The sequence below is a fragment of the Anopheles funestus genome, chromosome 3RL, assembly GCF_943734845.2.
Source record: "Anopheles funestus chromosome 3RL, idAnoFuneDA-416_04, whole genome shotgun sequence".
In the NCBI taxonomy this organism is placed as follows: Eukaryota; Metazoa; Arthropoda; class Insecta; order Diptera; family Culicidae; genus Anopheles; species Anopheles funestus.
This window is the reverse complement of record NC_064599.1, coordinates 31964602-31991109: the sequence shown is the minus strand read 5'-3', so window position 1 is coordinate 31991109 and position 26508 is coordinate 31964602. Positions and strand designations below refer to the sequence as shown.

The 26508-nt window shown below is 41.2% G+C and overlaps 1 protein-coding gene across 14 annotated transcripts in view; it reads right to left on the bottom strand.

The window, feature by feature from the left end:
• Positions 1-26508, bottom strand: part of LOC125770974 (CUGBP Elav-like family member 4) — a 468092-nt gene that overhangs the window by 302105 nt on the left and 139479 nt on the right. For 12 of the 14 annotated variants that reach the window (XM_049441119.1, XM_049441110.1, XM_049441115.1 and 9 more), the window contains one exon: positions 15524-15606. In XM_049441119.1, coding sequence (XP_049297076.1) covers positions 15524-15606 — 83 coding nt within the window. Of the gene's footprint in view, positions 1-10112; positions 11405-15523; positions 15607-26508 lie in introns of those variants that run through there. The other 2 variants (XM_049441127.1, XM_049441128.1) reach the window with 2 other exon arrangements.

The following is a 26508-nucleotide window of genomic DNA, read 5'->3' as shown; positions in this document are numbered from 1 at the left end:
GAAGGATTTAGACCATCATTAGCATCACCAGGGAGTTCGTATCATACACTCGACGCTGAGTTCCGTCAATATAGGCAGTTGAATGACATCCCCAAGCACGACTCGCTACACACGTTGATTGCACCACAAAGTGCAGCCCAAACCCGGGCTGTAGAAAGATGGCCGTAATTTCTTGCGTAATTATGCATTCCAAGGCATTCCTTTCGAGCCCATGCCCCGTTGACGTAAGGCGGGGTCTCAGGGATTCCTCTGTACTGAGACAACTGTTGGCTGTCCGGGCTGTTCGGGCACTCTCGTTTCTGAAAAGCCACTGCCGACCGGGGAACCTGAACCATTTGCACCCGGTTGGATGACATTCAATGGTACCGTAGGATCACGACAGACGTGCAACCTTTTGTTGACTGGAATTAAGGCTTTTTAATGATACTTGACGAGCTGCGGTTGACTAGAAATGAAATGCATAAATTACATACACTTCAGGCGGCAAATTCCAACACACACACACAAAGCAGTAGCGGTGTAACAAGCATGATTATGTTCATGTAGTGAATTGGGGATTTTTCTTCATCATCTTTCTACACCCCCCAGTTCCCAACAACCATTTCAACCTTCCGCTTCCTCCATTTGGTTGTAAATCCCACTTGAGCTGAATCGGAGCTATTTCACTGACTTTTTTTTCCCCAAAGATTTTGCCTAAAGGTTCACACCAATACAAGCGAACTAGTTTTTTGACACTATTCACTGGCACTGATTTCATCCGTCGTGTCTTCCTCAGTTTTTGCCTTCCATCCATCCCGGGAGACCATTGAAAGTTTGATGACTGTGGAAAGTTGTGGTAATTAAATCAGGCACTTTTGAAATTTCGCACCAAGAGACACACACACACAAACGAATACTCTCGAGCTGTGTGTGTTTGTTGCCTGCTCAGCCAGTAGACGCACAGCAGGCAACACTGACACGAATATAAAAAAAACCACAAATGCTTGGTGTTGGTTAAAGATTCACAATATCCCCATCTCTGCCCTGTGTCACCGTGCGCTAGGACTTTCGCACTTGACAGCGCAAAAGGCGCTTTCCACCCTTGAAATGCTTCTCGAAGTACTGATTCATTCTGTCCCTTCGTATCGCGTCGAGAACATTCCCTTGGAGGGAAAGTACGTCGTTCTGCTATATGAGTGTGTGTGTGTGTCTGTTTGAATATATTTTTTTATCCTATGTTATGGTACAGCTTCTTGTGATCCATGTTTCCCGAAGAGGGTGGCAAATTGCTGTCGAGTGATTAATGTTCCCATTCCCGTCCCCAATTACCCGGAGCATTCATCTCCGCTTTTTTTTTATTTGCTTCTACTTTCCTACTCTCTATTGCACGCTCTTCCCAATGTGATTCGAGTCATCAGTCCATTTTGCCCGATCCGATAACCTATCATGGAATCATCTCCCATCACCAATCGGGAGCGGGTCGGTACAAGTGGCTATAGAGCGGTACTAGCCAATAGAGCCGAAGCGGTTCCGAGGTATTTGAAACGCTTTTAAAACTTCGTTTACGGTCGACCAAGGCGAGACAAAATAGCGTACGAAGAACGGCATGCAAGGCCCAACGCTCCAGGAATGCAAAAGAATAGGCGAAAGAAGAAAAAAAACTCCCATTCCGTGCGCGCAGCTTCTTCCTTCTTTTGCCGGAAATGCATGAAGCGAGCAAGGACACCAAATAGAGAAAAGAAGGAAGAGAGTGATAGCAAAAAAAAGGCTGGAGAAAAAATAGTCCAGTGTGAAAACCGAATCGGCCAAAAAAACCGGTGCATCGGGGGCAAACGATAAAAAGCAATTCCAAACGGCCAACGACCACACACCAAACCAATGATGGGAAGGAACATGAATAATCATTTATGTGACCGCTGCGAAACCGATGCAAACCGACCCCCGTGTTGTCCAGCCCTCAGGTTTCGGAGCGTTCCGCCATTCATCGTAGTTCCCCGTAGATGAAACCAAGCTGAAATTGATTCCCGTACTGAGAGGGTGTCCTTTGGAAAAATCTTTCAAGAAAATTTCAACAATAGCCCTCTCCCGTGCTCTGCTTTTGTCATTTTTCTGCATTGCATTTTTCGTACATGGTACGATCAATCTCAGACATGTCCTCTGGACATTGGAAGGCATTTGGTGTGTGGCATTGAGTGGAAAGTTTTTTCCTCCAATTTTTTTTCTGCTTCTTCTGTTCGCAATTTTCAATCTTCAATAAATGATGCGAGTATTCAGGTTTCTAAAACGATGCAAATCGACGGATATTTCCGGAGTGGGATTATTAAATAATCATTGTAACTACATTTTCAAATTAGGTTGACAATCGTGAATGCTAGGAAGCTTTTTTCTTTTGTGGGACGTGAATAATTCTCTTCAGGATTTGAACTCGTATGAAGTACCTTGTCTTAACGGGTGCTTTTTTAACGATTTTTTCACATTACAAGTAAATTAAAGTAGTATGGAAATACTCCATTTACCGAACCAAACCATGCATAATGAAATCTTATTTCTGGATTGGAAAATCTTTGACTTGATATGAAATATACAGCAGCTGCATAGGTTATTTTCAATTGTTGTATTTGTTAATTTATAGTATAATTTAAGATAGGGAAATAAAAACAGTAACACCGAAGTACTTCCAACAAACTCATAGGGCTACTGAAGCCTAGGAAAAAGTTTCTGGAACAGTATATACAACGAATCTCCTACATTATTAAGCCAATTTCAAGCAAAATAGATTTTAACGCATTACGACTTAAACACTGGAACATATTTAACTCATTACAAGAGGTCTTGACTGTATTTCATTGTGCTTTAACAAGCAAGGTTGTGTTTAAAAGAGTTAAGCTTTTAAATAGATTCAAAATTCGATCAATTAAAGGTGAATCGTTGAACATCATAATCATCACCTTTGCCATCGATCATAATCGGTCTACACTTACCATTCCATCATAATTCGTACTTTAATGCATTCATTGATTTTTTGTCAACTCAATCAATCGTTTTTCGTCATCAACACGCCTTTCAGCCAGTGTCTTATCGTGATCACACACACAGACACAAACACACACAATGGCGGCCGTCAGTACGGAGCGTACTTCCAGTTAGCTGCTGATGCTTGAGCTACACTTTTTTCTTGACTCCAACAACGACTACGGTCGACTAATTCCGAATGCCCTTTTTTCATTCGTACGAAAATTGTCATTCCCTTCGAATCAAGTGATAAAACATGAGCAGAAGCGAAACGAGTTGAAGGGACTTGGCCAAAGGGAAGCATGCGTCTGAAAATGTCATTGATTATGTACAGCGCAAACATGATGCTTTTGACCGACTGGCAATGGCGTACGGTTTTCTCACGCTCGAGCAGCAGATCGGGACTATCGGTACTATCGAGACTATCAGCCGAGCATGGATATGGTACCGCTATCTTTCCGCTTGATACACTAACCCGATCACATCGCTTAGAATCGCTGGCTGGCGTTTAAGGATGACCACCAGCCTGCTGACCAGCTGCTGACGGTGTGTGATAAAAAGCTAATAGTAAATGGGAAAGGATTCGGCGCCAACGGTTGATGTGAAAATTATTGTCAAATTTAAGATTAAGAATTTGATAAAGTTTTATAAAAAAAAAATTGTATAAATTTAACCCTCGTTATATCAAAATAAAATAATTATTTAAAATAAGATTTCTTAAAAATTAATTTAAAAAAATTATTTTATAACTTCGTGACACTAACTAAATGTAAACACCAAAATAACATTTTTTTTAAATTCAAAAATTAAATTTAACAACAACCTGTATGACATTTATAAATTCCACACTGTAAGGGCATGATGCATATGGTACGCTTCTAAGATTCATTTTCCCAAGCAAAAGCAAGGAGTGAGGTAATAGACAACCTATCGTATCGAACGATTGCTGAATCAGCGAAAATCGAGCAATCATCAAGTATCACATAAGCGCACAGACACACACACTCACCGCTTAGTATTGAGATCGTACGAGATTGGATGGTACACTGGATGGCCAGCCGAAGGGCACAGCCAAGTCTGCGTGTGGAAAAGATGAAACTAACGGAGGTACAAACATGTGGCGCACATACCGATAATTCTATACAATCAATTTGAAATCGTTTTATGTGCACATATTATCAATGAGTTGTGTACATGAGATCTGGGGCCGTTGTGAATGTCACGATTCCCTATGGACCGGGCAGTGTCGTTCAAGGATGCCGTAGCGTGCCTTGACGCTCGGCCTAACTTCAAGGTGTGCCCCCACGGAAAATCGTACACCGGGTCATGGAAACGGGGTGGTTTGTGTGATGAATTTCAACGAAAACCTTCATTTTCCATCGGCTGCCAAAGGTAGACACCGTTCTGGTACGACTGTCATCGCCTCGAGTTCACTCATGGTTCAACCTTTTCCGTTTCGAAAACGACATACGCGTGCATTATTGCCTCGACGAGAGTGTGTCCAATGTCGATTGGCTTTCGAATCGAGCAAGGCAAGGGAAGAAAGTGGGCACTTGGGTTTCAACTTTTTCGGTCCATTCTGCCCACCCTTCAACGACTCGAGTTGATTGGACATCTGTTTTCGACGAAGAGAGCGGAAACGAAGCCCATTCGAAGGTGATGCACTTGGTGAAGAATCATCGTGTCGAGCTACCACCGGGAGTCGGGAAGGATCATTAACTATGATAAACTTATCACGATGTCAGTGGAGAAGCATTAGTGGTATTAAAAATTTACTACCCAAAAAGTGTTCACCCACTGTTAGCGGTCGGTCAGGGCTCTCCGATGTAAGGCTCGAACTCACCCCATATGTCACCGGGGGGCACCAAAGTGCAGTCTTGCACGGTCGGACGTCTGAGATGTGTAGAGTTATTGCTTCACAAGTTTTCGTAAGTTGGCTCAACTTTTAGAGCTCGGCGAGCGAAAAGGGTTTACAACTGGTTAGACTTGTTCGAGAGTTTTTGGGGTGACTTTTGGGGGGGGGGGGGGGGATGAAGTATCTACCTTCACAATACTTTGAGGCACATTGTGGCAAACATTTATATGCTAGTGGACAAACTTACATGGTAGAAGATGAAGGAGATCCATTTTAGAGGAAAAAAAACCTCCAGTAAAAACATTCATACATGTTTGATCAAATTCTACTAAGCTGTTAGATTACTACGACGAACCGGCGAGTTCCCCCCCACCAAGGTTTTGATCTGAAAATATACTTTTTTAAAAACATTCCGCACAAAAAAACATTAAGAAGATTTATCCAACACCATTTGCCACCCGCCGTTTTTATCCGACCGATGTGTGGAAGGGTTTTGTTTTGGGGAGGTGGAACTTTCCCATTACAGTGCCCTGCACATGGAGCGACGTAAGTCAACCGAGGCCACTTTTATGTCGTGTCTCGCAGGGCTAGTTGTCTTCATCGTGCACTTGGCCTGGAACTATTCCAATGCTTCGGGGTTCGGGGTAAAACTTTCCATTCCATCCCGTGTTGGACGCCACCCGGACCCGGACGGTGAATGGTTTTGCGCGAATTGAATTTTGCAACAGCTATTAAGAAACAGGACACCTGAGACTCATTGTTGCGATATTTTTCGAAACCATTCGCAACATTGTTTTGCACACGATGTGTTAGCATCGTGTTTTTGGCTGAAGGTCGGGTTTGGTGGCTGAACGCTAAGGCGTACAAGACCACATAAAGAAAAACACACCCGGTAATGGATGTCGTAAACGTCCGACTGATAGAACGGGGAGAGAGCGAGCAACAAAAAAAATGTAATAAAAATAAAAATATAAGTATAAACGTCCAGACACACGGCACGAATGTCTTGTTAAGGCCGAAAGGTAGGTAGGAAGTATGCAGCAGTAAATGCCCACGCGCCATAAGAGAACAGAATGGAAATTAAAGCTTCCGTTTTTTTGAGACTTTTTCCCGGTTTAGTTCTTCCCCGGCCTGGTTAAACGAATGTTTTAAATTTAGTCATTTTGATTTTTTAAAGAAAAAAAGTCCTTCTAAAATTTTCATTCGGAATGGTAAGTTGTTGTACTTAAATTGAAGAAAAAAAAACCTTTAAAAAATAATGATAATCAACTTTACAAAACGTGTTAACGAAACACACGAAATGTCCACATTCACACCATAATCGGAACAGAAAACTCGTGCCACAAATCACAATCATAATTAGCCAACAACGCACTCGAAGGAGCGATTATGCTGCTCTCAACAAGTGGCATGGTGAATAATATTTTAAAACTTTATGCCCCCCACACACACACACACAAATTTGTAAGAGATGGTTTTTTGGAAAGAACCCCAAAAGGCATTATCCCCTTGCGTTTGATCCCTTGCAATGCCCCACACACACACACATGTGCCCTTGCATAATAAACAAGTCGACAAGAAGGCCGCTAGAATTTCAGCCGAACATATCCGTACGGTGTGTTGGAAAATTCACCCGAGCGATTATTTAACCATGTTTCAAATTAAAAGTTATAACTCCCTCTACACACATTGGATCGGACGTGGTAGGATTTTTTCACGACCCCGTTAAAATAAAACCCCCCAACAACAGGGGTTAAGGCAAAGGGATCGTTTTCCGTGAAAGTGTGTGTGTTACAGTGCTTTCGATGAAGTTACTTTGGTTTGCGAATATCGTCAAGCCGTGCAAGGGCTGACAGTTGTGGTAAGGAAAACATGCAGTAGAAAGAAAAAAACCGGGACAGCGAACACACAAAAAATACTCCCCTATCAAAATCGAAAGGTTTCGCTCATGCTTTTACCCACCCATCGCGTAGAGCACGCGATTGTACCGTGGGAGAAATAATCGGTTGGCCAACCTCGACCCAACTGCCTGCCCGAAACAACCCTGCTTCGATAGCTCTGAAAGGATGTTTCACACCAAGCGCACCAAAAAAGGAAAGGATTACCTTAGCCAAGAACGAACACGATCAAAAGAGAAAGAGTAGAAGACAGAACAAAGAAAAAAATATGGCCAAACCACTCGAACAGGCCGAAAGGTTTAACTACAATGCCGCAAGCAGCCACGTATTGGCACGAGTTTAGCCTCGTATGATGTGTGGTAAGGGGGTTTTTGAAGTGTGAAACAACTTACATAATAAATGAACAAGTTGCGTGCTATTTTATTTTACGGAAAGTTTATTAAAACCTCATGAAAACTCAAGAAGCCTAACCACCCGGTTGCCAGCGTACGCGAACGAGTAAAGCTACTTCAACTGATCACAGCCCTACGAAAGGCAGCGAACGTTCGCAACAGTTTGACACCATGAAGCACCCCTTCCTGTTCGATGCACAATTCAATGATGAGCCACGCGGGAAGATGATGGCCGTGGCTGAAGAGGGGAATGGTAAATGTTTGTATCTCGTGGTTTAGTGGCTGCTTGATAAGCGTGAAACGAAGTACGTGTGCATGTACAAATCCCACATGTCGGGTTTCTTCGGGCCATAATCTCATCATGCACGGATAATGTACCAGCTGGCGAAAGGCAAATGGAGCCGCCTAGTACTTTGTACACTAGGCGCGCGAGATACACGAAAACCAAACCCCAGAAGAGTGTATTTTAGCTTGTCTTATCAGTTCGACAACTAGTCTTTTAAGTAAAAATTAAAAATCATATTGTTGCTTTTCATCCGTGTTGCTTAATGTAGTAGAAATTATTATTTAAGCTATCGAAAAAGTAACCGAGTGTGCCAGGGATAAGGCAAAGGACAAGGAGGAAATGCCTTGTGATAATAATGATAATTGTACTGCTTCAGCTTCAGAGACTGACAATACGGCCGAAGCCGTAATCATGAATTATAAATAAATATCGAAAAGTATTTTTCCGTGAAGTGAAATACTCAAAATAGTACTGACTGCGAATACTCCGTGTAAGCTTGGGTAAGTTGCCCCCGTATGATGTTTATTCGTTTGTTTGTTGTGTGTTTGTTTGTTTTCTTGTTAATTTCTGATCTAGATAACCTGTACAAATAGTGTATGCATTTCAGTTACATTCTACCTGAATATTGTCTTTAAATAATGTTTAAAAATTTGCTTTTTTACATACTTTTTTCAGAAATCTTCAAATTTTTTTGTAAAACCAAAAACATAAAACAAGATCAAGTACTATGCATTCAAAATATGATGAAAAGCTTTCCTGGAAAATGTTTTTTCTTTTGCTGCATTTTTTCAAATTTTATGGCCAACCTCGAACATTTGTCAATTTTCATTGGAAGTGTCAGTTGCATTTAATACTTTTAATTATATCTTATTTTTTAATCTCTATTTAAGCATAAACCATTTTTGGAATTGTTTTTTTTTTTATTCATATAGAATGGCATGGCCTTATAGATATTTTTGGAAAAATAAAAACTTTACAAATAAATTTGAAAAAAATTCATTACTATAATACTTAAATTTTTGATCTTCTAGCTTTGTTTCATGATTTTAAATAGCACACCTTTTCGCACTCTTTGCTTAAAATATTTTTTAACAAACTATAATTAAATCTACCCTGTTTTACTTCCGAATCTCACATGCATTGCACCCAACCCAGCCAGCCCTTACATCGTGTACATAAATTCCAATGGAAATATCACACATCAATGTTGCCCATTATTACCGCCCTTTCCGACATGTGGAGGTGCCAGGCCGCACCTGAAAATGCTTTTACATACTTCCCTCGGTCATGAGTGCTAGTTCGTTTCATCCTCCAACTTCACACCCACCTTTTGCACGGTGAACATTTCCATTGATTTTTTAATGAAATTAATTTCGAACCATCAACATAACGACCCCGCACTCGTGTGTCGCTCCCCATGGGCATCGTTTTGCCGCGTACTCAAACGATCGATCCGTGCCAATCACAGACCAACAACGTGAGTAAACACAAAACCTCCGCCCCAAACGTCCGTTAGCGACTTCTTGCCGGGAAATTTCTTCACCATCATGTGACGTGCAGTACATTGTACACGGGGGCACATGTGCACACAGTTGCACACTAACCCCCTCGGTAAGGTTCTGAGTCAGCCCCTTTCCTTCAACGTTGTGCCTCATCTGGGCGTACGATCGATGTGCGAGAACGAGAAACCGGCAAACGGAAGAGTGAGTGATAAATCGTTTCCATCTAGACTTCAGCAAATGTTTCAAACCTTCATTCAACGCCCCAGTTTTACGTTTTCATTTTACACTCCCGGGGCCGAAAAAGTACAAACGATGGCCAGCACCAACAAATACCAGCTTCATACATGGTCGCGGGTACCGACTGTTTGTTGTTGTTGATGGCGATGAGGGAAGTAGGGAAAGAACAGCACACAAGGTGCAGCAAACACCCAAAGATGGTCCAATCTCTTTCAGATGTGCTAGCTCCGAAGTTGTACTCTTAACGATACCTTCTTGGCAAACGGGTTTGTGCTGGTGAAACGATGTGTTGAAATTAAGCGATTGCTTTGGGGCATAATTTTGCACTACGATGCTAAATCAGGTACATGCGCATACACAGACCGAAAGATTTGGGAAACGAATTGATATCCAACTGTAAGAGATGTTCTCTTCTTCCTCATATAAATTACACTATTTTTAAAAAATTTTCCGATCAGATCATAAAGGGATTTTTAAACCTTTTCTAATATTGTATTTAATAATGTTAAAAAATTACAGAAAACCCGTTTCTTTATTTTAAAACCGTAATCACAGAAAAAAATTAAAAACTAATTTTATTTTCTTGTCAAGAAGAAGGAGAGTCGTGATTAAAAATCTCAAAAATTAGTTTTAGTAATTTATTGTTTAATTTAAACGTTTTACCAATTCAAATAAAATGTTTCTTCAAAATAACAAAAAAAAACAAACTCCAAAAAAAATAAAAATCCATTTACGTAATGTTCACTTGTAATGATAGAATACATTGTTGTGTAACCTCAATTCCATCATCGAAACGATTCTCGAAACAAAAATGAAACGAATTTGTCCGCCAACAAACAACGGACACAATTCGTATGAGATGGAAACCCAAAATAAGAAGATGCGAGATGGAAAGCTGGACATGCGAAACTATAAGAACAGCAACAAACAAACAAAAAAACACGGCTTTACCCATAACGGATCATAATACCAAATGCTAGCATTATCCATCATCGTAATCTGCTCGCTGCGCTGCTGAGGATGACAATTTCGGGGGCAGAAGAAGTTTGAGACGATAGTGTCTCTCGCTACCGTCACCGTTTGGAACCAAGTTTTTGGGGGATGAAAGCTTTTTTCCCCAACTTTCACACACGCCAAACCAAACACTGGACACTCAGCGTGGCGACACCAACGATGCACCAACACACATCAACACACAACCTGTTTCACAGCACACAAACAAATACAGACACACAGAAAGAAAACTTATCACACTAGATTTTCATCTATCGAGGCACTTAGCTAGCTTTTCTGCTGTTGTTGTTAATATTTTCTTCTCCAAAAACCAGCTTTCTTTCACTTCATCCAAACAAAAAAAAATAACTTCCAAAGAATGGGAATAAAATGGGCACCACACATACACAAAACTTGGTAATTTGATATGACAATCGTGAAACTCGTATGGGGTTTATTTGCCGCTTTTTTCTCTTTCCCTGGCTAACAGAATCACCATCACCGTGCGATAAACATTCGCGACGGGAATATTTCACCACGCCCGATTCAACCACCAACCATACAGGAACGATCTTTTCTTCCCTCCCAGGGGAGGGTTTTCTTTTCTTTTTTTTTTTGAGAAAAATAATAGCAAAAATTGAATCACTTGCACAATGCACAAATGGGACACTTTTCAACCAAAAAAATTAGTGACAAACATTGCCAAAAAAACGTCACACTCGGCTCTGCTATGCTATTGCAGCATACAAATCAACTCGATAGCTCGACACTGATCCACTTAAGCCCGATTTGATCCGGCGTGGAAAGCAAACTTTCACAAACTAACTGCTGCCGAGAAAACCCCGATGTTTTGCGCAAACCACTTTTGGTGTGGAGAAGATCGTTCTGCTGGAAATGAATAAACTCCCATATGAATTGGATGCAGCGATCGCGGGAGAACGAGCGAGCGAGCGAGAGAATGAGAATTCGTTATTCGAATTCGAACAACGGGTCAGATAAAATGGTCCGAATTCGCGATGAATAAAATTTTAACTCTTAAGTGAAAGCGCGCCCGAACAACCGATTCCGCACTGTTTGTTACACGCAAACGTTTAACCTCGAGTGCGCGCGCAAGATCGACTGGCCTGGTTTGCTGGGTGTTGAGTTTTAGAGTTTTTCCGGAATGGTTCGGGTTCGGAAGCAAACATTTTTCTCCCCTTCCCCTTCAACTCGGACCCTCAAGGGATTAGGGTATGGGTGGGGCAGATGGTAGACCTCATTTCCTTCCTACCATCTTAGGTTTATGAAAACGCCCCAGAAACAGATAGGACAATAGGTTAGGGAGGGGATGGGAGGTTGCAGAAGGCAAAGAAAAACATCGACGAATTGAACTCCAAATCGTATCGAACGGTTTCTAGCGAGGGCAACACGCGACGGGTGAAGCACAAACATTCGGACGGTGAACGGGGTAGAGCATCCCGCCATTACGTTGATCCGGGCAACGGAGGGGCAGCACATGTGCGTACCATTCCAAACCCTACCCGGCTAGTTTAGGTGGAAGAAAGTTTTCTTCATATTGCCAGACGTCGTTGTTTAAAACATCGACAGTTTCGCTGCTGTAAGCGTACCCGTTTTAGATCGTTCCTTAACCAATAAAAACTGGCTGGTGCTGCGTTTTGTGGGAGCTAACATGCAGTGAGGCCATCTCCCCCACCACCAAGGCCTGCGTGTGTATGACCTGCGTCACACAATGTACCGTGAGCGCAAGTAAACATTTTACGAACGCACAACGAATTGCACCATTCCGTCGCTTCTCGCTAGTCTCTGGACGTGTTTAGACAGCGGATGTAAATGGGTATACCCTCTGTCAGACGAATCACGCCACATATTTTTGGGGGTGGCTAATGCCTGGAACGGGTGGGGACGGGTCGGGAAATGAAACATCGATGAACTTCATACTTCATGATAGCATGATTAACTACAGTAATTGGAACAACACCGATAATGCAACGAATTAGGAAAGATGCCGAGTTGTGGAATTGCTCACTAGGAATTGCATTAAACTACGAATTAGAACTCTTGTTTAGTGATGATTTATTGAATTCTAGGGATGAGTCATACTACTCATTTCAAAGATGTTGAAGCTTGGAGATTGGAATCGAATCCGATCCATCGGTGCAACAAGTTCGACTCCAAATTCAAATCTGACGCGTAGTTTCAAGTAGGTAGAGTAGGTCAGAGCCTGTCAAGAATTCTTGAACCTATCGGAATTTATGAAATTACTGAACCTACTTGTACAAAATTACGACTCGAACTCACCTCACCTTGGAACTACTTGAATGACTATTTTTTTTTTATTGATAAGAAACGGCCGTATTGCTACTTGAATAGCTATATCACTCACTAAACATTCATTTGTAGGGTAATTCATCAGTTAATCGATAAACTATTTGATTGCAATAAATTTTATATTTAAATAAAAATTCCTTTACAAAGATTTAACAATAGTTAATATAACTTAAAGCTCAATAAAACCATTTAAAAATTAATTAGAAAACATGCCCACATAAGGAGACATTTAAACATAAGATATTTAAACAGGAGATATTTAAACAAATAATGGAAAAGTGGAAGAAGGTGACTAATTTGAACATTATGCAACTCTTCAAACTATGAAACTAATTTCTTTTACAGCATCATCATCATCATCATCATCATATTCATAGCAATTAAATGCTAATTATAGCAAAACTGCATTGTGTCTTTCCCTAACAAAAAACAGCATCTACCAAGCTATAAGGCGTCTGCTGCATCAATTGTCCGATCCATTGATGTCAATGATACGCGAACGGAAAATCGAATTCCATCCAGTGCCCTTTTTCTCAATTCTGCCCCATGCATGCTGCAAGTTACACGCATGTTCATCACAACCTGCTCGTCCCTTCTCGTTACACCCTTCAATCCTCGCTATTCGCATCTGCTGGCCCTGTGCTACAAATATTAACAAACGCGTCCACCGTGCTACACACAAAAACCCCTTCCGCGTCCCATGTTTATATGGATGAACACGCATCCGCACGCTCGAATGCACGTTCCTTCTTGATCGAATCATATTCTCATAATCTTTCCAGTCAAGTGGAGCATAAACAAAACCCCCCAAACCCACGGAACCCGCGGAAGCACACGAACTCATGTACACCATGGCCAATCGACTTCGTGTGTGCCGGTCGTCGTCGTCGTCGGTGTGCTGCCCGCTAAAAATAGGACGAATCCGTCGAGGAAGCGGGTTGTGAAGAAGAGCTTGGAGCGGACGGAGCTCGATGGAACGGGAAACAACTTCCCAACCAACAAAGCACATTTTCCACGTTGCTTTATTGACCTGATCGGAGAGTTTCATTACGTGCGGTTGCTAGTTTTTTTTATTATTGTGGTGTGTTTTTCCTGCGTATTCTTGGTGCCCGTTCGGTACTTCAACTGTACGAACAAAAAATGAAACGGCGTGTTCACATGCGTAAAGACGCATCGCTATCGATTGCGCACGCAAAATTGGCCCACGCCAGGGGATGGGATTCGATCGGGTGGGCTAATACCTTTTAAAAATACATTCATACAAACAAGGCAAAATGGGTTGCATTTGTAAACACAAGTGTATATTACAAGAGCTTCAGAACACGCACATGGAAGCAGCGCGAGATGGTATTGTAGGTCGCAAGGGATGGGGGTTTCTTCCATTTCTGCATCTGCATTCCACGGGAATCGTTAACGGTTGAACCGGTTGTACGGATGCATCCATGTGAGCAAACGTGTGCATTTCCTTCGACTTTGATCTAGAGCTGAGAGGGAGTTTCAGTGTAAGATGTCTAAATCGTACCGAGGTCAGTTCTTGGTCGATAAGATTTTTCCAAGGAATTCCATTATGCAACTCCACGCTTGGATAATTCCCAATATCTTTAAGGGTTTCTTTGTCTATATTCGTTAGTAGGTTGTGTAAAAACGGCCGAGAGTTACTATAAAATCCAAGAGTTCTAAAAATTCCAAAAATTCCAAGAAATTGAAGAAGAGAATGTATTTTACATGAATTACTGTAACATCAACCATAGTTAGTTCTTCGCGAAAGAACCTATTTTTATTGATGATTATGTACTACTGTAACATCAAGAAATGGTTTTACAACCAACACCAACATGCCAACAAAGGAACGCACAAAATATGCACCACGGCGTAACACCCAATCAATGGTTCCAATAAACCGAGTTCGATTGATCCAATCCTGGCCTGGCAACAAACAAACAACCGGCTACCGAGCGCTATAGTGCCACACCGATAATTCTGGTGTCAATTACGCCCCGAGAACAGCAATGGCTATAAGCGTGCTGGCAGCAAATTAAGCCCTCAAAGCCCCCAATTCAATTGGGCTGCTCAGGGTGAACGAATTCTTCCGCCTCCCTCCGGCTTAGACTACCCGGGTGGATAATTTGTTGAACTTCAAAGCCAAACTTACACTTCGATTCGTCGAACTCCAAAAGCGGGTCGGGGTGGGAAGGGAAATCGTTTTTGCTACGAACTCGCACAAACCGTTCGATGATCCTTCCTGCCGGCTTTTCACCTTCTACGCAATCGTACCCATTTTGTAAGGGAGTGGATATTTGTTCCACTTCTAGGGGAGCGATTGTACTAAAAATGTAGCCCAGCTTGGTTAAGCTGTTGTTTTATTTTATTCCTTCCTTTTTTTTGGACCATAAAAGCTGGCTCGGGCACGGACAGCGTATTTGTGTAGGTGTGCCGGAGACGCAATGACACATATATACCAATGGAGAAGGGTGTGCGTGTGTTTCGAACGTAGTACAACGCAGGAAAGCTGGAAGATGGGAAAGGCCTCGATCTAGTTACTGCCGATAGTAAAATCAATTCTTTACCACCGGTCTTCGACCAGCACTAGATTGAGGTACATCCTACAGCCAGCCAGCAAATCCTCCGGCTGGTCAAATCCTTTCGCCGAACAATTGGGCTATATAAATTTAACATCTTCTACCAACAACCGGCAACTCGTACGTAGAATTTGTACAGGAGGGCACCGTTTGTTGCGTCGAACAATCGTAAAAGTAGCACCCAGCACCCCTTTTTTCTGCTTACGGAACTCAGAACCACTCAGACAAGTGGTGCTTTCGGGTTTCGAGGATTTCCTTCAACCAAAAAGAAATCGAATGAAAACACAAAGAAAATGTAACCGAAACGCACGCAAAAGGTGTTGCGCTGGGGTTTTTCTTTGTACGGTCGCGTACATCGAGCATCTAAATTTATGCGGCAATAGAAATAAAAGCGAAGAACGAAAAACTAGCGTACGGTAAATAGCGTCAATATACACACACACAAAGCGCATAAAAACTTACCCCAGGTAGTGTCTGCTTCTCATGTAACGCGCCCTGACCGTTAACGGCGCTTTCCGGACTGAAGTACGTCAAAAACGCGCAGCCTGTGGAGAAATCAACAAACGGAAAAAGGCATGATGAAATGAGTGAGAAATGTCATTCAACAGGGTGCGCGAAGCGTTTTCGTGTATAAATCGTTGATTGTGCGAACATCGTGTAATTGTGTAGCGTACTACAGCAAATGAGCGGCATGCAACCATTAGCGAAAAGAGATAAATAATATTAACATTTGCTAGAAAATTCGAATTAATTTTAAGTTTAATATTTTGCAATTTTCAAAATTTAATTTATTTTATTTATATCATAATGTTATACTCCCAATTGCTAAATTTTTATTGCAAAAAAAAAACAGCAAACGATCATTTACATGTTCGCATGTTTCCTTACAAAACGATCATTAAAATCCTTGCCCATAACACTGTGAAACGGTTGATGGGGCTCATAATATTGGTGACGAAAAATAATAAATCGTACCAAAAAAAATAATCCCGTTGTTTAGCTTCCTCCACAACACTTTCCAGCCATAAGAACGGGGGTTTTGAATGACGAAAAATAAGTATTAATGGTGTCCAGCAGTGCCATAAAAACCCCTTTCTTTTCTAAGCACCAAAACACAGTTCCCGGCCAATGTGGTCGTAAAGCATTGTTCGGGACATTGGAGGAAAAATCCAACTGCCCGATATATCAGACACCCGCTTTTTATCAACAAAGCTTTGCCCTAAAACCTCTTCAACCCCTTGTTGGAGAACAACAACAACAACAAAACGCACGAAATCCTCCCCCCATCGGGAACGATCCCATTTGGTTGGCCTGTCCCTTTTATCATCCAAAAAACACGACCAGCCAGAATGCTTTCCCGGTCAACACTTTTCAGTCGTTTTTTGAAAGACGGATGCCTCGCCTCGCCTGTCCGACCACGGAGGGTGGCCGCCATATCCGCCATTACGGTCCACTGACCGCCCAACCGTCCAGGTCTTTGGACAGCATCATTTGGTGGGCTTCAAAAACGAGAGAAAAAAAAATTACGGAAAGCATAAAACACAGCAATTAGAGCAAAAAGAAGGCCATAAATTTGGTCGAAATAATAAATTCAAGTCGGACCCTTTAGCTTCTAGCTTCTTTCCCTGCAACTGCCCTTCAAACCGCGCTTTCCGTGGATTCCTTTCCACCGGTTGAATCAGCCCAACATTCCGGCAGGAAAATACACACACACACACACAACTCCGACCCTTAAGAAAACAGGGACGCCCTTTTTCGCGCGCGTTAATACTCGAGGCAAAAGTGAAAAATCACCTCCTAAGGCGCTGTCAGCGAAACATCACCCTAATGGCATAATTCTCTGGCACAATTTACGTGCAGTTTCAACACAACCACCGCCGCGTTTCAATGGGTAGCAATCTACTTGCATCTACACCCTCCTCAGCGGGGGTTGATGGGAAGTTCCAGGCGAGTTTCCTCCAGCCGGCCGTTTCCGGGGTTGAAGTGCCTCGAGAAGAAAAAAAAGGGACCCGATATAAAATTTATCTAACTTTAGTGGATTTGAGTAATGAAAAAACAGGGAGGAAAGTTTGCGACATCGTGGCATTAGGGGGTGTTAGGAAGGAAGAAAGAGGGTGCGTTTTCTTCTCTCTCTCTCTCTTTGTTTTAATTTTATTTGTCCTCGTGCCGACAACAGCTGATACAACCGTCAACCGACCGGGGTTCCAATTGCGGGCCGTAGGATTAAATAAACAAAACTTTCTGCCTGCTAATTAGCACGCTAAATTAGCGCAATCGTGTGCGAGTGAGAGATAATCGGTCAGAAGGCAACTTTTTCAGCGGGGGCTCGTTCGCTGAAAAGGGATTTTAAAATGGGATGATCTAAAGTGTGAACGAAATTGTGGCACATTCAGTAGATATAGGCGAATCAGGTAATATTTAACCAGAGTGAAGATAAAATGTTCTAATTTTTAGCTGCTTTATTGTTTATAATTTTTCACAACTAACAAATGTAACCCCTACATGGTAATGGAGCTTTATAGCAAAAGAACTGAGAAATCGTCGCCCCAAAACAAATCTAACTGACTGCATCTAGCTTCCATTCTGCACTAATGACACTTTCAACAAAGAGCATGTTGAAGACCTTCACGAATCTCTTTTGAATTCCCCGTCATCATGTTTCGCTCCAGGGGCCAAAGCCTTGCAACAAACGGACGTCAAAAAAAAGGGATTGCTTTTCTCAGTATTCAACTCTTATAAATTACCCTTTTTTGATAAATTATGACCAGATCAACGGAATGCCGAGCATTCCGTAACGAACCCGTGATATATCTGCCCACCCCTGAGGTTGCTTTTCAAGCCCAAGTCATGGCGATGTGAAGAGTGAAGACCAACTAAGCTTAAGGGAGGACAGTAAGAAGAATACCAAAAAAAGGGAAGTAGTAGAATAACTCTTACTCCGAAAAATGAAACATTGTACGAACTGGCAGTGAGATGCGGAAAAACTAGCAGGAGTGGATAGAGAGAGAGGAATAAAGAAACAAGGAAAGGAATCCAACCAAGGACAATATGTGCATTCAAGGCAGCATACAGGCAGCAAATCAGAACTCTGCCGGATGCACGAACGTGCTGGTGGCAGTGGCCATGGAAACTCGGAATGACATGAAGCATAATTTAAAAATAGACCTAGCTTTTCGTTTCAACTTTTTCCGAAAGCCAGCAAGTCAGAACAGTAGCCAGAAGCGGCCACCCAGGATTAAAGTCCCATAATTATACAATCCGTCTCGGACTCGGACGGCTCTCGTCTGCTCGGTGGCATCATTTCCTGTGGATCGGCGTGTGAATGAGAAAAAGGTCTCAGGGGCTCTCCTCCTTTGCTGGTTGTACGCTTTTGCTACCCATATTTGAAACTTGTTTTTTTTTCTTTATTCCTCATATTCTATTTGCTCATATTTTGCTCGATCCGCTTTCTTACAACCAATTCCGCCCATTGTCGTACCTGAAGCTCAGATTTTCTATCACCCTTCGGTTTTGCTTTTTTCCGAAACCGGACGACAGCAATGGTTGCCACCGACAAAAAGGCAAAGCCGCTAGTATAGTTTATCAGTCATTAGACTGTTGTCATGGAAGACAGAGAAACCATCCATGCATCCATGCATCCCATTCCCCGGTGGATGTACATATAGCCAAGGTTGCAGGGAACTCCCGCCTTGGTTCGAAAATGATGTACCTTTTACGAATAGGTGCCACAGTTGTACTGAAGATGACATGTATGACTGTTCGAGTATGGGGCAGCAGTTGGGATGACTTTGAATGGTGATGAAAAAAGGGCATGCAAAGGAAGAAGAAACAAAGAAAACAGAAAACCCCGTCACTGTCGTACCAGGATAACGACAAAAGAATAGCTCATTCACAAGACGAGTGGCAATCAGCAACGATTACCTGTGCTAAATGTTCCGTTTGGAGGGTTAGCGATTAACGTTCTTTTGTTACAGATTGCCATACATAAGCCAAACTGTTGACTAAAATGAAGGTTTGAACTGTATGGAACGCACATTTTCATGTAATGCATGGGAGAGATGCATTGTGTTCCTTGATTGATGCTGTTGCTATATTTCTTTGAATTGTTATAGAGGTTGTAAATAAAATTTAAGGTATTGGATGGTTTATCATGAAATGCAAATTTCATTTCAAAAAACATGATTGCTCTTATTTTGTTTTCACTAATTAATGGAATACAATGAACAGTCTTATACCCTTGTGTCTAGATTGACTGATAACCATCATAAGAAAAAAAATCTTTTCACTTATCATTACCTAGTTTATTTTCTGTTTAAAAAGAAATGAGCTCAAAATAGTTTTTTCTTTAATTCAAAATAAAAAAAATGTCGTGCTTATTGAATCTTTTGAAAAGAGTCATTCATATGAATCTTCAGTGAAGAGTGATTCAAATCATGATCCCACTCTCAAAATATCGATTAGATTTTCATAAATTGAAATGAAATCCTTAATGAATCCTTTATTATTTGCTGTCAACAAACTTTCTCAAAGGGCTGCCGTGATGCAAAGGAGAGAGATAGAGGAGTGGGGAGGTTGAGTTGGACTTATTCCAAAAGTGCTGGTAGATTCATGATTCAATCAGGAATCATTTCCGATTAATTATTCAATTAAGAGTAATTCAGAGTCATTAACTCCGTTCAAAGATTCGGCCGATCAGATTCTCCCAACGCTTCAAAATAGTACTTAAACTGGATGAAACATTAATATTGAAGTAAAACAAAAAAAAAGTCCTGTCTTCTAAAGTCGTTGCTTCGGGAAATAATTTATTATTATGTTGATGATAAAAGAACTGAAGAGGCACGGAAAATTATTCATATTTCTCTTTATGAATCCAAACATTCGATTTCCTTTATCTTTCACAGATTTGTAGTGTGCAGTAAGTGTTAACTTATTATCAAGAATAGTTTCAAGGTCTCTAAATTCAGTAGGAGGTTGTCAAGCGTTTAGTCATATAATGTCTGAATCTTTTCCCATAATAAATGAGCTTAACTGTTAAATGAGTTTAGTAACTTTCATTAATTCATTGATGCGATATAAATACGCAAGAAGCAATATCAATTATCAATATATAACGTGTGTGATTATCATATTTTTTTGTCAGATATCTTATTGAAAAGACTTCCGAAAAGAATTAATTTTAGAATACATTTTAGAATTTTAGAATAAAAAACACATAAGAAAGTCACAATCTCTTCGTCACGTGAAAGATAATTGATCACGATTTTCTCAACAACAGTAAAATCCGATCGTAATTTCTAGTTTTATGATGAGCAAATGAAAAACCATAATTTTTCTTTTGAGATCAGGAACGAGTAAAACATTGATGCTTTACAAGATTCTCACTTCAGATTCTCTATTCTAAGGGAAAATAATTATGTACAGGAAATGTAATTAATTTTCTCATTTTAAAACCATTTTTTAAGAACCGAATAAATCAAGCAAAACCCTCAACAAAGTTCAATTCAAGTAATGGTCTGATTGATTTTATCAATCATCAATCTAAGGCAGCAAATGACATCCACCAATCAGCAAAATTGACTTATTACTAATTATTCTCAAATCGATCACTTATATGTGTATTGTTTTCCCCCCCGTAGCTACCAAACGCCAATTCCATTCCATTTTTTGTACTCTTTTCAATCAACATTTTTCTTCTTAAAATGGAGTTAAAAGAAAGTGAATCCGATTATCCGACAGGAAGAAGGCTAACGTCTCTAGGGAAATTTTCCGATCCACAGCGACTCGAATGCCCGTATTAGTTCGTTTCGAGCATACCAAACAGCCGCACACACACGTACAGTTTCTGTATGGACGTTTAGCTTCCGTACGCTAGACAACTAAATTATTCCTTTCCCATCCAACCGAAAAGGAACAGGGAAAAAAATACCCCAGCCTAAAAGCATCGTTTATACAGAATTGAAGAGGAATCCGGAATATTGTGCCTGCAGTCGGTCGGACTGACGGACGGAGGATGGAACCATTTTTGGGAAAACGGCCAAGCGGGTACTTACTTGCTGTACTCTCTATATGTGTTCGTTATGGAAGGCTAACATTTGGTTGAGTTCAAATATTGACGAAGCAGGTTTGTAGTTTTTTGCTTTCTTCACTTCTATTCTTCACCGTACTTCGTTTTGTTCCGTTTTGACCATTCGGAAATTATGCCGTTTTAAAGGCAAAGTTGCAACTCCCGTCGCTTTAACGTCCGTGTGAAGGTTTCCTGCTTTTTGGGGGGTTAAGCATTTTACTATCCACCTCTCCCCTAAACTCTGTTTCCATTGTTCATTCTTCATACCCTAATCCCAGCAGTGGGTTTCCTTTTGTTTCAAAATTTCAGACACTTTTATACCAGTTATGATGATGTTTTCCTTTCTTGGAGTTTATGTTGTTGGCTGTGTGTATGTTTTTTTTTCTTTTTCTCTCGTTCTTTATTTCATTCAACACGTTTTGTTCCCTCCCTTCAGCGCTTTTTTTAACCACCCTGTCTGAAAAGCGAGAAGAGAGTCAGTTAGCCACAGGTTAGCGTTTTACCCATCCGCTTCATTGTTATGTGCCCGTACAATGATTGCCCAGTGCACCTGTGTAAGCAACAACAGAGGTAAAAAAAGGATACAAAACATCGCGCAACGTTCGACACGCAGAACAAAACAAAAGCACCAAAAATACGTTCCTTGGTGTGCTTTCGTTTCATAACTTCGTGCAGTGTGCAAACATTTTTCCTCGTTTTTTGCTCCCCCCCCCCCCACCGCCCAGTCTTCCCCCCATTTCCGTGACGGGCCAGAGAGCCATACTACACGGTGTATAAACACAAAAAATGAACCTAATTGAAAGATAAGAAACAATTTTCCCAGTCAAACATTCGGTTGCACGCGAAACTGAAGTCTATTTGCAAATTTATGTCTGCTTTTAACATCGTTCAAAGCGTTACCGAGGTACAGCGGGTCGGTACTCGATTTCACCGACGTTTTTGTCGAGCGTTGATAGATCTTTCACCGACGTACTCCGGGGTTTGGGCTTCTCAAAAAGAAGCCGAACTGGTTGTATTTCGTACGGCCGGGAAATTCTTTTTCCACAATCAAGGCTCATCCAGGCAGTACGATACCGAAACGGACTCCGTTTGATTTATTGACGGAATTTATCCAATTTTATGAATGCTTCCTTAAATCTCGATAATCGAGACTCTACCTTTATTTTTCCGGGTCGGCCTCCACTACCCACTGTAAGACGTGCGCTAGAGTGCGTGCTGGCTAAAGACGAAAGGCTTACCTTCCCGTTAAAAACCCCTTTTTTTCGGGTTACGGAACGGATTTATTTGACTCCCACCTCCGTACCACCCTTCTATGGGTACAGGTATGCCACACGAAATGTGCCACATCGGGATGCCCATAATCGCAAATGGTCAGCGTACCAGGGAGTTGAACCTTAATTTCCAATTCGTTGATTTATAGTTCACGCTGAATGGTTTCTACAGGTTATAAATAATCTTTAATTTAGCCTAAAACGTACCTCGATAAATCAAACTACTCCAGTGTAGAAGTTGGTATCAACAACGTTTGAGTTTGGTTTCGTTTTGGGTACACGGGGAACACGAGACAGGCGAAACAAGCTAGAAAACAATCGACGACAATGGTGAGAAGGTGAAAATCCTTTGCATGTTTTGGACATTCGGACAGAGAAGCTTGCCAAAAAGGTGCCGGGAATAGGACAATCAAACAAACAACTAGGACGAATATCAAACACACACACAAACACAAAAAAATTCAGACACCACTCCAATCTCACTCCTTTAGGGCTAAGGTGCCATTACGACAATGGGCAACCACTCAGCAAACCGAAAACGCGTGTGCGTGTAAGGGGTTTTAGGCTTCTCACCCGAACACCGTCCCGGAACCGGTACACATAAACAATGATTTGACCATAAGGCATAATGCCAGACAAATGACTCCATCAACCATTCGAACGACGCACTTTTTACCGATTATGGGATCTGCCAATGTTGGGATTTGCCGGAAATCGATGGCCACACGCAATGCTAAAGTTAGGGTGAGATGTAGAGAAGAAGCGAACAAAACCGAGACATACAGCCCAGATAGCACAATACCGGAAACCCTTCCCTTCTAGGTTGTACTCTTCTAGTCCTTGCAGGCGGAAGGAGTAATAGGTTCGGAAACCCGTCTAACTCCTTCCGACCGAACTCACCTCGCGGAGAACCGTAATGCCATGGGAAGGAGCAAAATACAATCGATACAATCGAAGATATTTCACACAAAACAGTGGCCCGGTGCAAGTAGATTTTCATGGTAGGCCTTTTGTTTTTGTCGGCTGGCCATGTTCGAACCGGGTTTTGTGAATTGGGCGTACGCGGAAAGGATGTGTGCAATAAACGAAATGAAGGAAAACATCTCTCTCCCCCCGCGACCTAGGATTTACCAAACAGCTGGTAGAAGAGGAAAAACGGGCCCGAAACGGAAAACATGTTCGTTTGTGGTTTTGGCTTTTGTTCGTACCACCCCCCATTTCCACTGTACAGCGAGCAGTTTCACCTGGACACTAATGGGGCCCACCGCCAATGGGCAGAGTGGTGAATTGGCGTGTGTTTGGCGAAATATTTCCAAGCAAGCTTTCCTCAGGTTTGTGGTTAAGTATTGCTCATTAATTTATGGCAAATGCTCTGTAGCATTTTCGTTTTCTCCATTTGCTTTTGGGCGCTGTCGATGTTAGAGGAAAAACTATTGTGTTTATTCGAGTGGGTTGATTTTCTTCCTGACATAACAGTGTAATAAATTGTGAAGGAAGAATTTTAGTTGATTTAAGCAGACATAAGCTACCTCCAGAGAAGAATGTGTCCCAAAGTAGGAAACAATTCGTAGAGGGGAATATTATAACAATCGTATTGCTCTTAATATAGCCAAGCATATTTCGAGTAACTATTGTTATATTTAAAATGACCTTAATGAAACAAATGTTCTACCGACATGTCTATTTCCATTGATTTAGAGGCTTTTACGACAAGGCTATTTAAATCCATCTCAATTATTTGCAAGAATTTGTTGCTATACGAAAATTCAAATGCTCATACTACATAATCAACTCAAATTTTTCATACTTTTTATAGAAATATTTAACATTACTCTAGAATCATTTATCCTTTATCGAATCGCACTTAAAATAATTAATTTTATCCTTAGCATTTCCGGAAAAATCAGTTGCAATAAACTGAATACAGGGTCATATAGATCATTTCTAGATGTCCACTTTTTTCGTCTGAATTTTTTGTTTTGATAAAGGACTATCTCAACAAACGATCTACTCAATATTTCAGGAATAGGAAATTATTCAGGCTATTTGCAGCTCATTTTGAGATATCAACTGAATTTTGCTTCTGGCCATAGGACAATTTACACGAATGAAATACATTTTCGTGGATAACAATTCTAAGAACACTTACATTGGAGCGGACAAATAGAGACTGAATGAATATGTAAAAATCTGCGAATAGTAATCTGTTAGTCGAATGCACTGCTTTTAAATAGAATGGCTATAATTATACATAGAGGGAGGGTTTTAGTGAATAAAATCATCAACTTTTATTTTTAAAACTAATTTTTAAACTAATTAAACATATTTATAATGCATTCCGACAGAAACTTCAACTTACGTGGATATTCGAGGTACACGAATTCCTTTGTCTTAACCACGTTACTCGCAAATACTGGTAACTCTACTACATGTATGAGGACATACTTTTATGTCAACGAAAGATATACCCATAAAACGAAAACTTCATTAGTATTTTTTCCATTTGATTAACTTCCTTATCTTAGATAATCCTTGCTTATCCAATAAATTTGAAGGGAATTAAAACATAAAAATCTGAAGAATTCAATACGTTGCCCTAAACTAAAATAAACTTTGAGTTTGAGCAAATAACGGTTGATAACACAGTGATGGAAGTGGCAACTTAGCTTACGATCATTTGTCCTCGTTCCATCTCCACAAATGATCGAGATACATTTTATTTAGGTCAATTTCTTCCCGCATTAATTTATTCTACATTTGAGCCGCTGAGTAATAAGCACAGAGCGTAGAATAAATCCGTCAAGTAAATATGCTTGACATGGCGCAATAATTGTTGAACCATCAATCCAACTAGACCATTAGTCTATATAAGAGTCCGAAGGAACCAGGACCAGTGTTTATAGCAATAACTGGAGAGATTGGATTGATGGCCGAGTATTTCGTGAGGATTAAAGTGCGTGTCTCGCTTGGACACGCACTTTTTTGACGCGCAATAAACACAACGGATTTTATTAATCACTTTCAAGAATTGCTAAAATAAAGTTGATATAAGAGCGTGTAACGTGCTCGCGATTTAAAAGTGAAAAAAGTGTTTTATGCTGTGACGCAACATACTTTAATAGGATTGATGAAATAGTCTAAGGTTACTGAGCAGTAAAACCCTGGCAGGATCTTCCTCGGTTATGATTTTTGACGCTCAAACGGTAAAGATCTACCATTTCTAGCTTCTCGTATTTCTTAATTCCCGGTAGTCAACTAGTCAATAAAGAAAAATAAATTCGCCTAAACCTACTCAAAAATAAGATCAGAAAATGTCACAATTCCCAGTGGCCCAAAACTAAAAGCAACCTCGAAAAGGTTTACATTGGCACGGCTTCAATCATAGTCGCCGGTTTTAAGATGATTGACTGACGTTGAGCGACGATGTCCAAACGGAAAAATTTCCCACTCAACTTACGTTGCCTAAATGCACAAAAGTGTGAAAGATGGACCAAGAGAGGGAAAGAGCACACACACTTATTGAAAAGAAATTTCCCCATTCCCATTGGTAACTTTATTTTGCATTGCATTCAAGCGCACGACGGCCACAATTCATACGCCAAACATTTTCGTACTCGTTACGCGACCATCAAGTTGAGTGCAAATCTTCATGCTGGAAAGTTTATTGAATAAACCGAAAATATTGCATTTCATTCAAATCAGGTCACGCCGTATCTCATCGCGTCGACGTGACATGGGACGGTGATGCACGACTGACTGCGATGGGGTGGGTGGACGGAGAGAATCTGCGTCCTACGGTGACGATGATGATGATTTTATTACACCAGAAATAGGTGCCCTACTCTCGGAAAATTCGCTCACCCCATCCTCCCCATTTTGGTTCGATTTTTCGGACCGACTTTTGCTAAGCCGTCCCAGTGTGGTATGATGGCCCATGATGCCTAATATAAGCACTTGACAACACGCTCGCTCCTCGTTCGCCACGTTCCCACAAGGCAGTGGCGGCCGTTCAGGGAAGTCAAACAGCCGACAAGCAGATCGACGTTGATGTCACACATTCAATCTGCCGATGCTGCCGCTCTTAACTTTACGTCAAGCAAGGACGTCCGGAA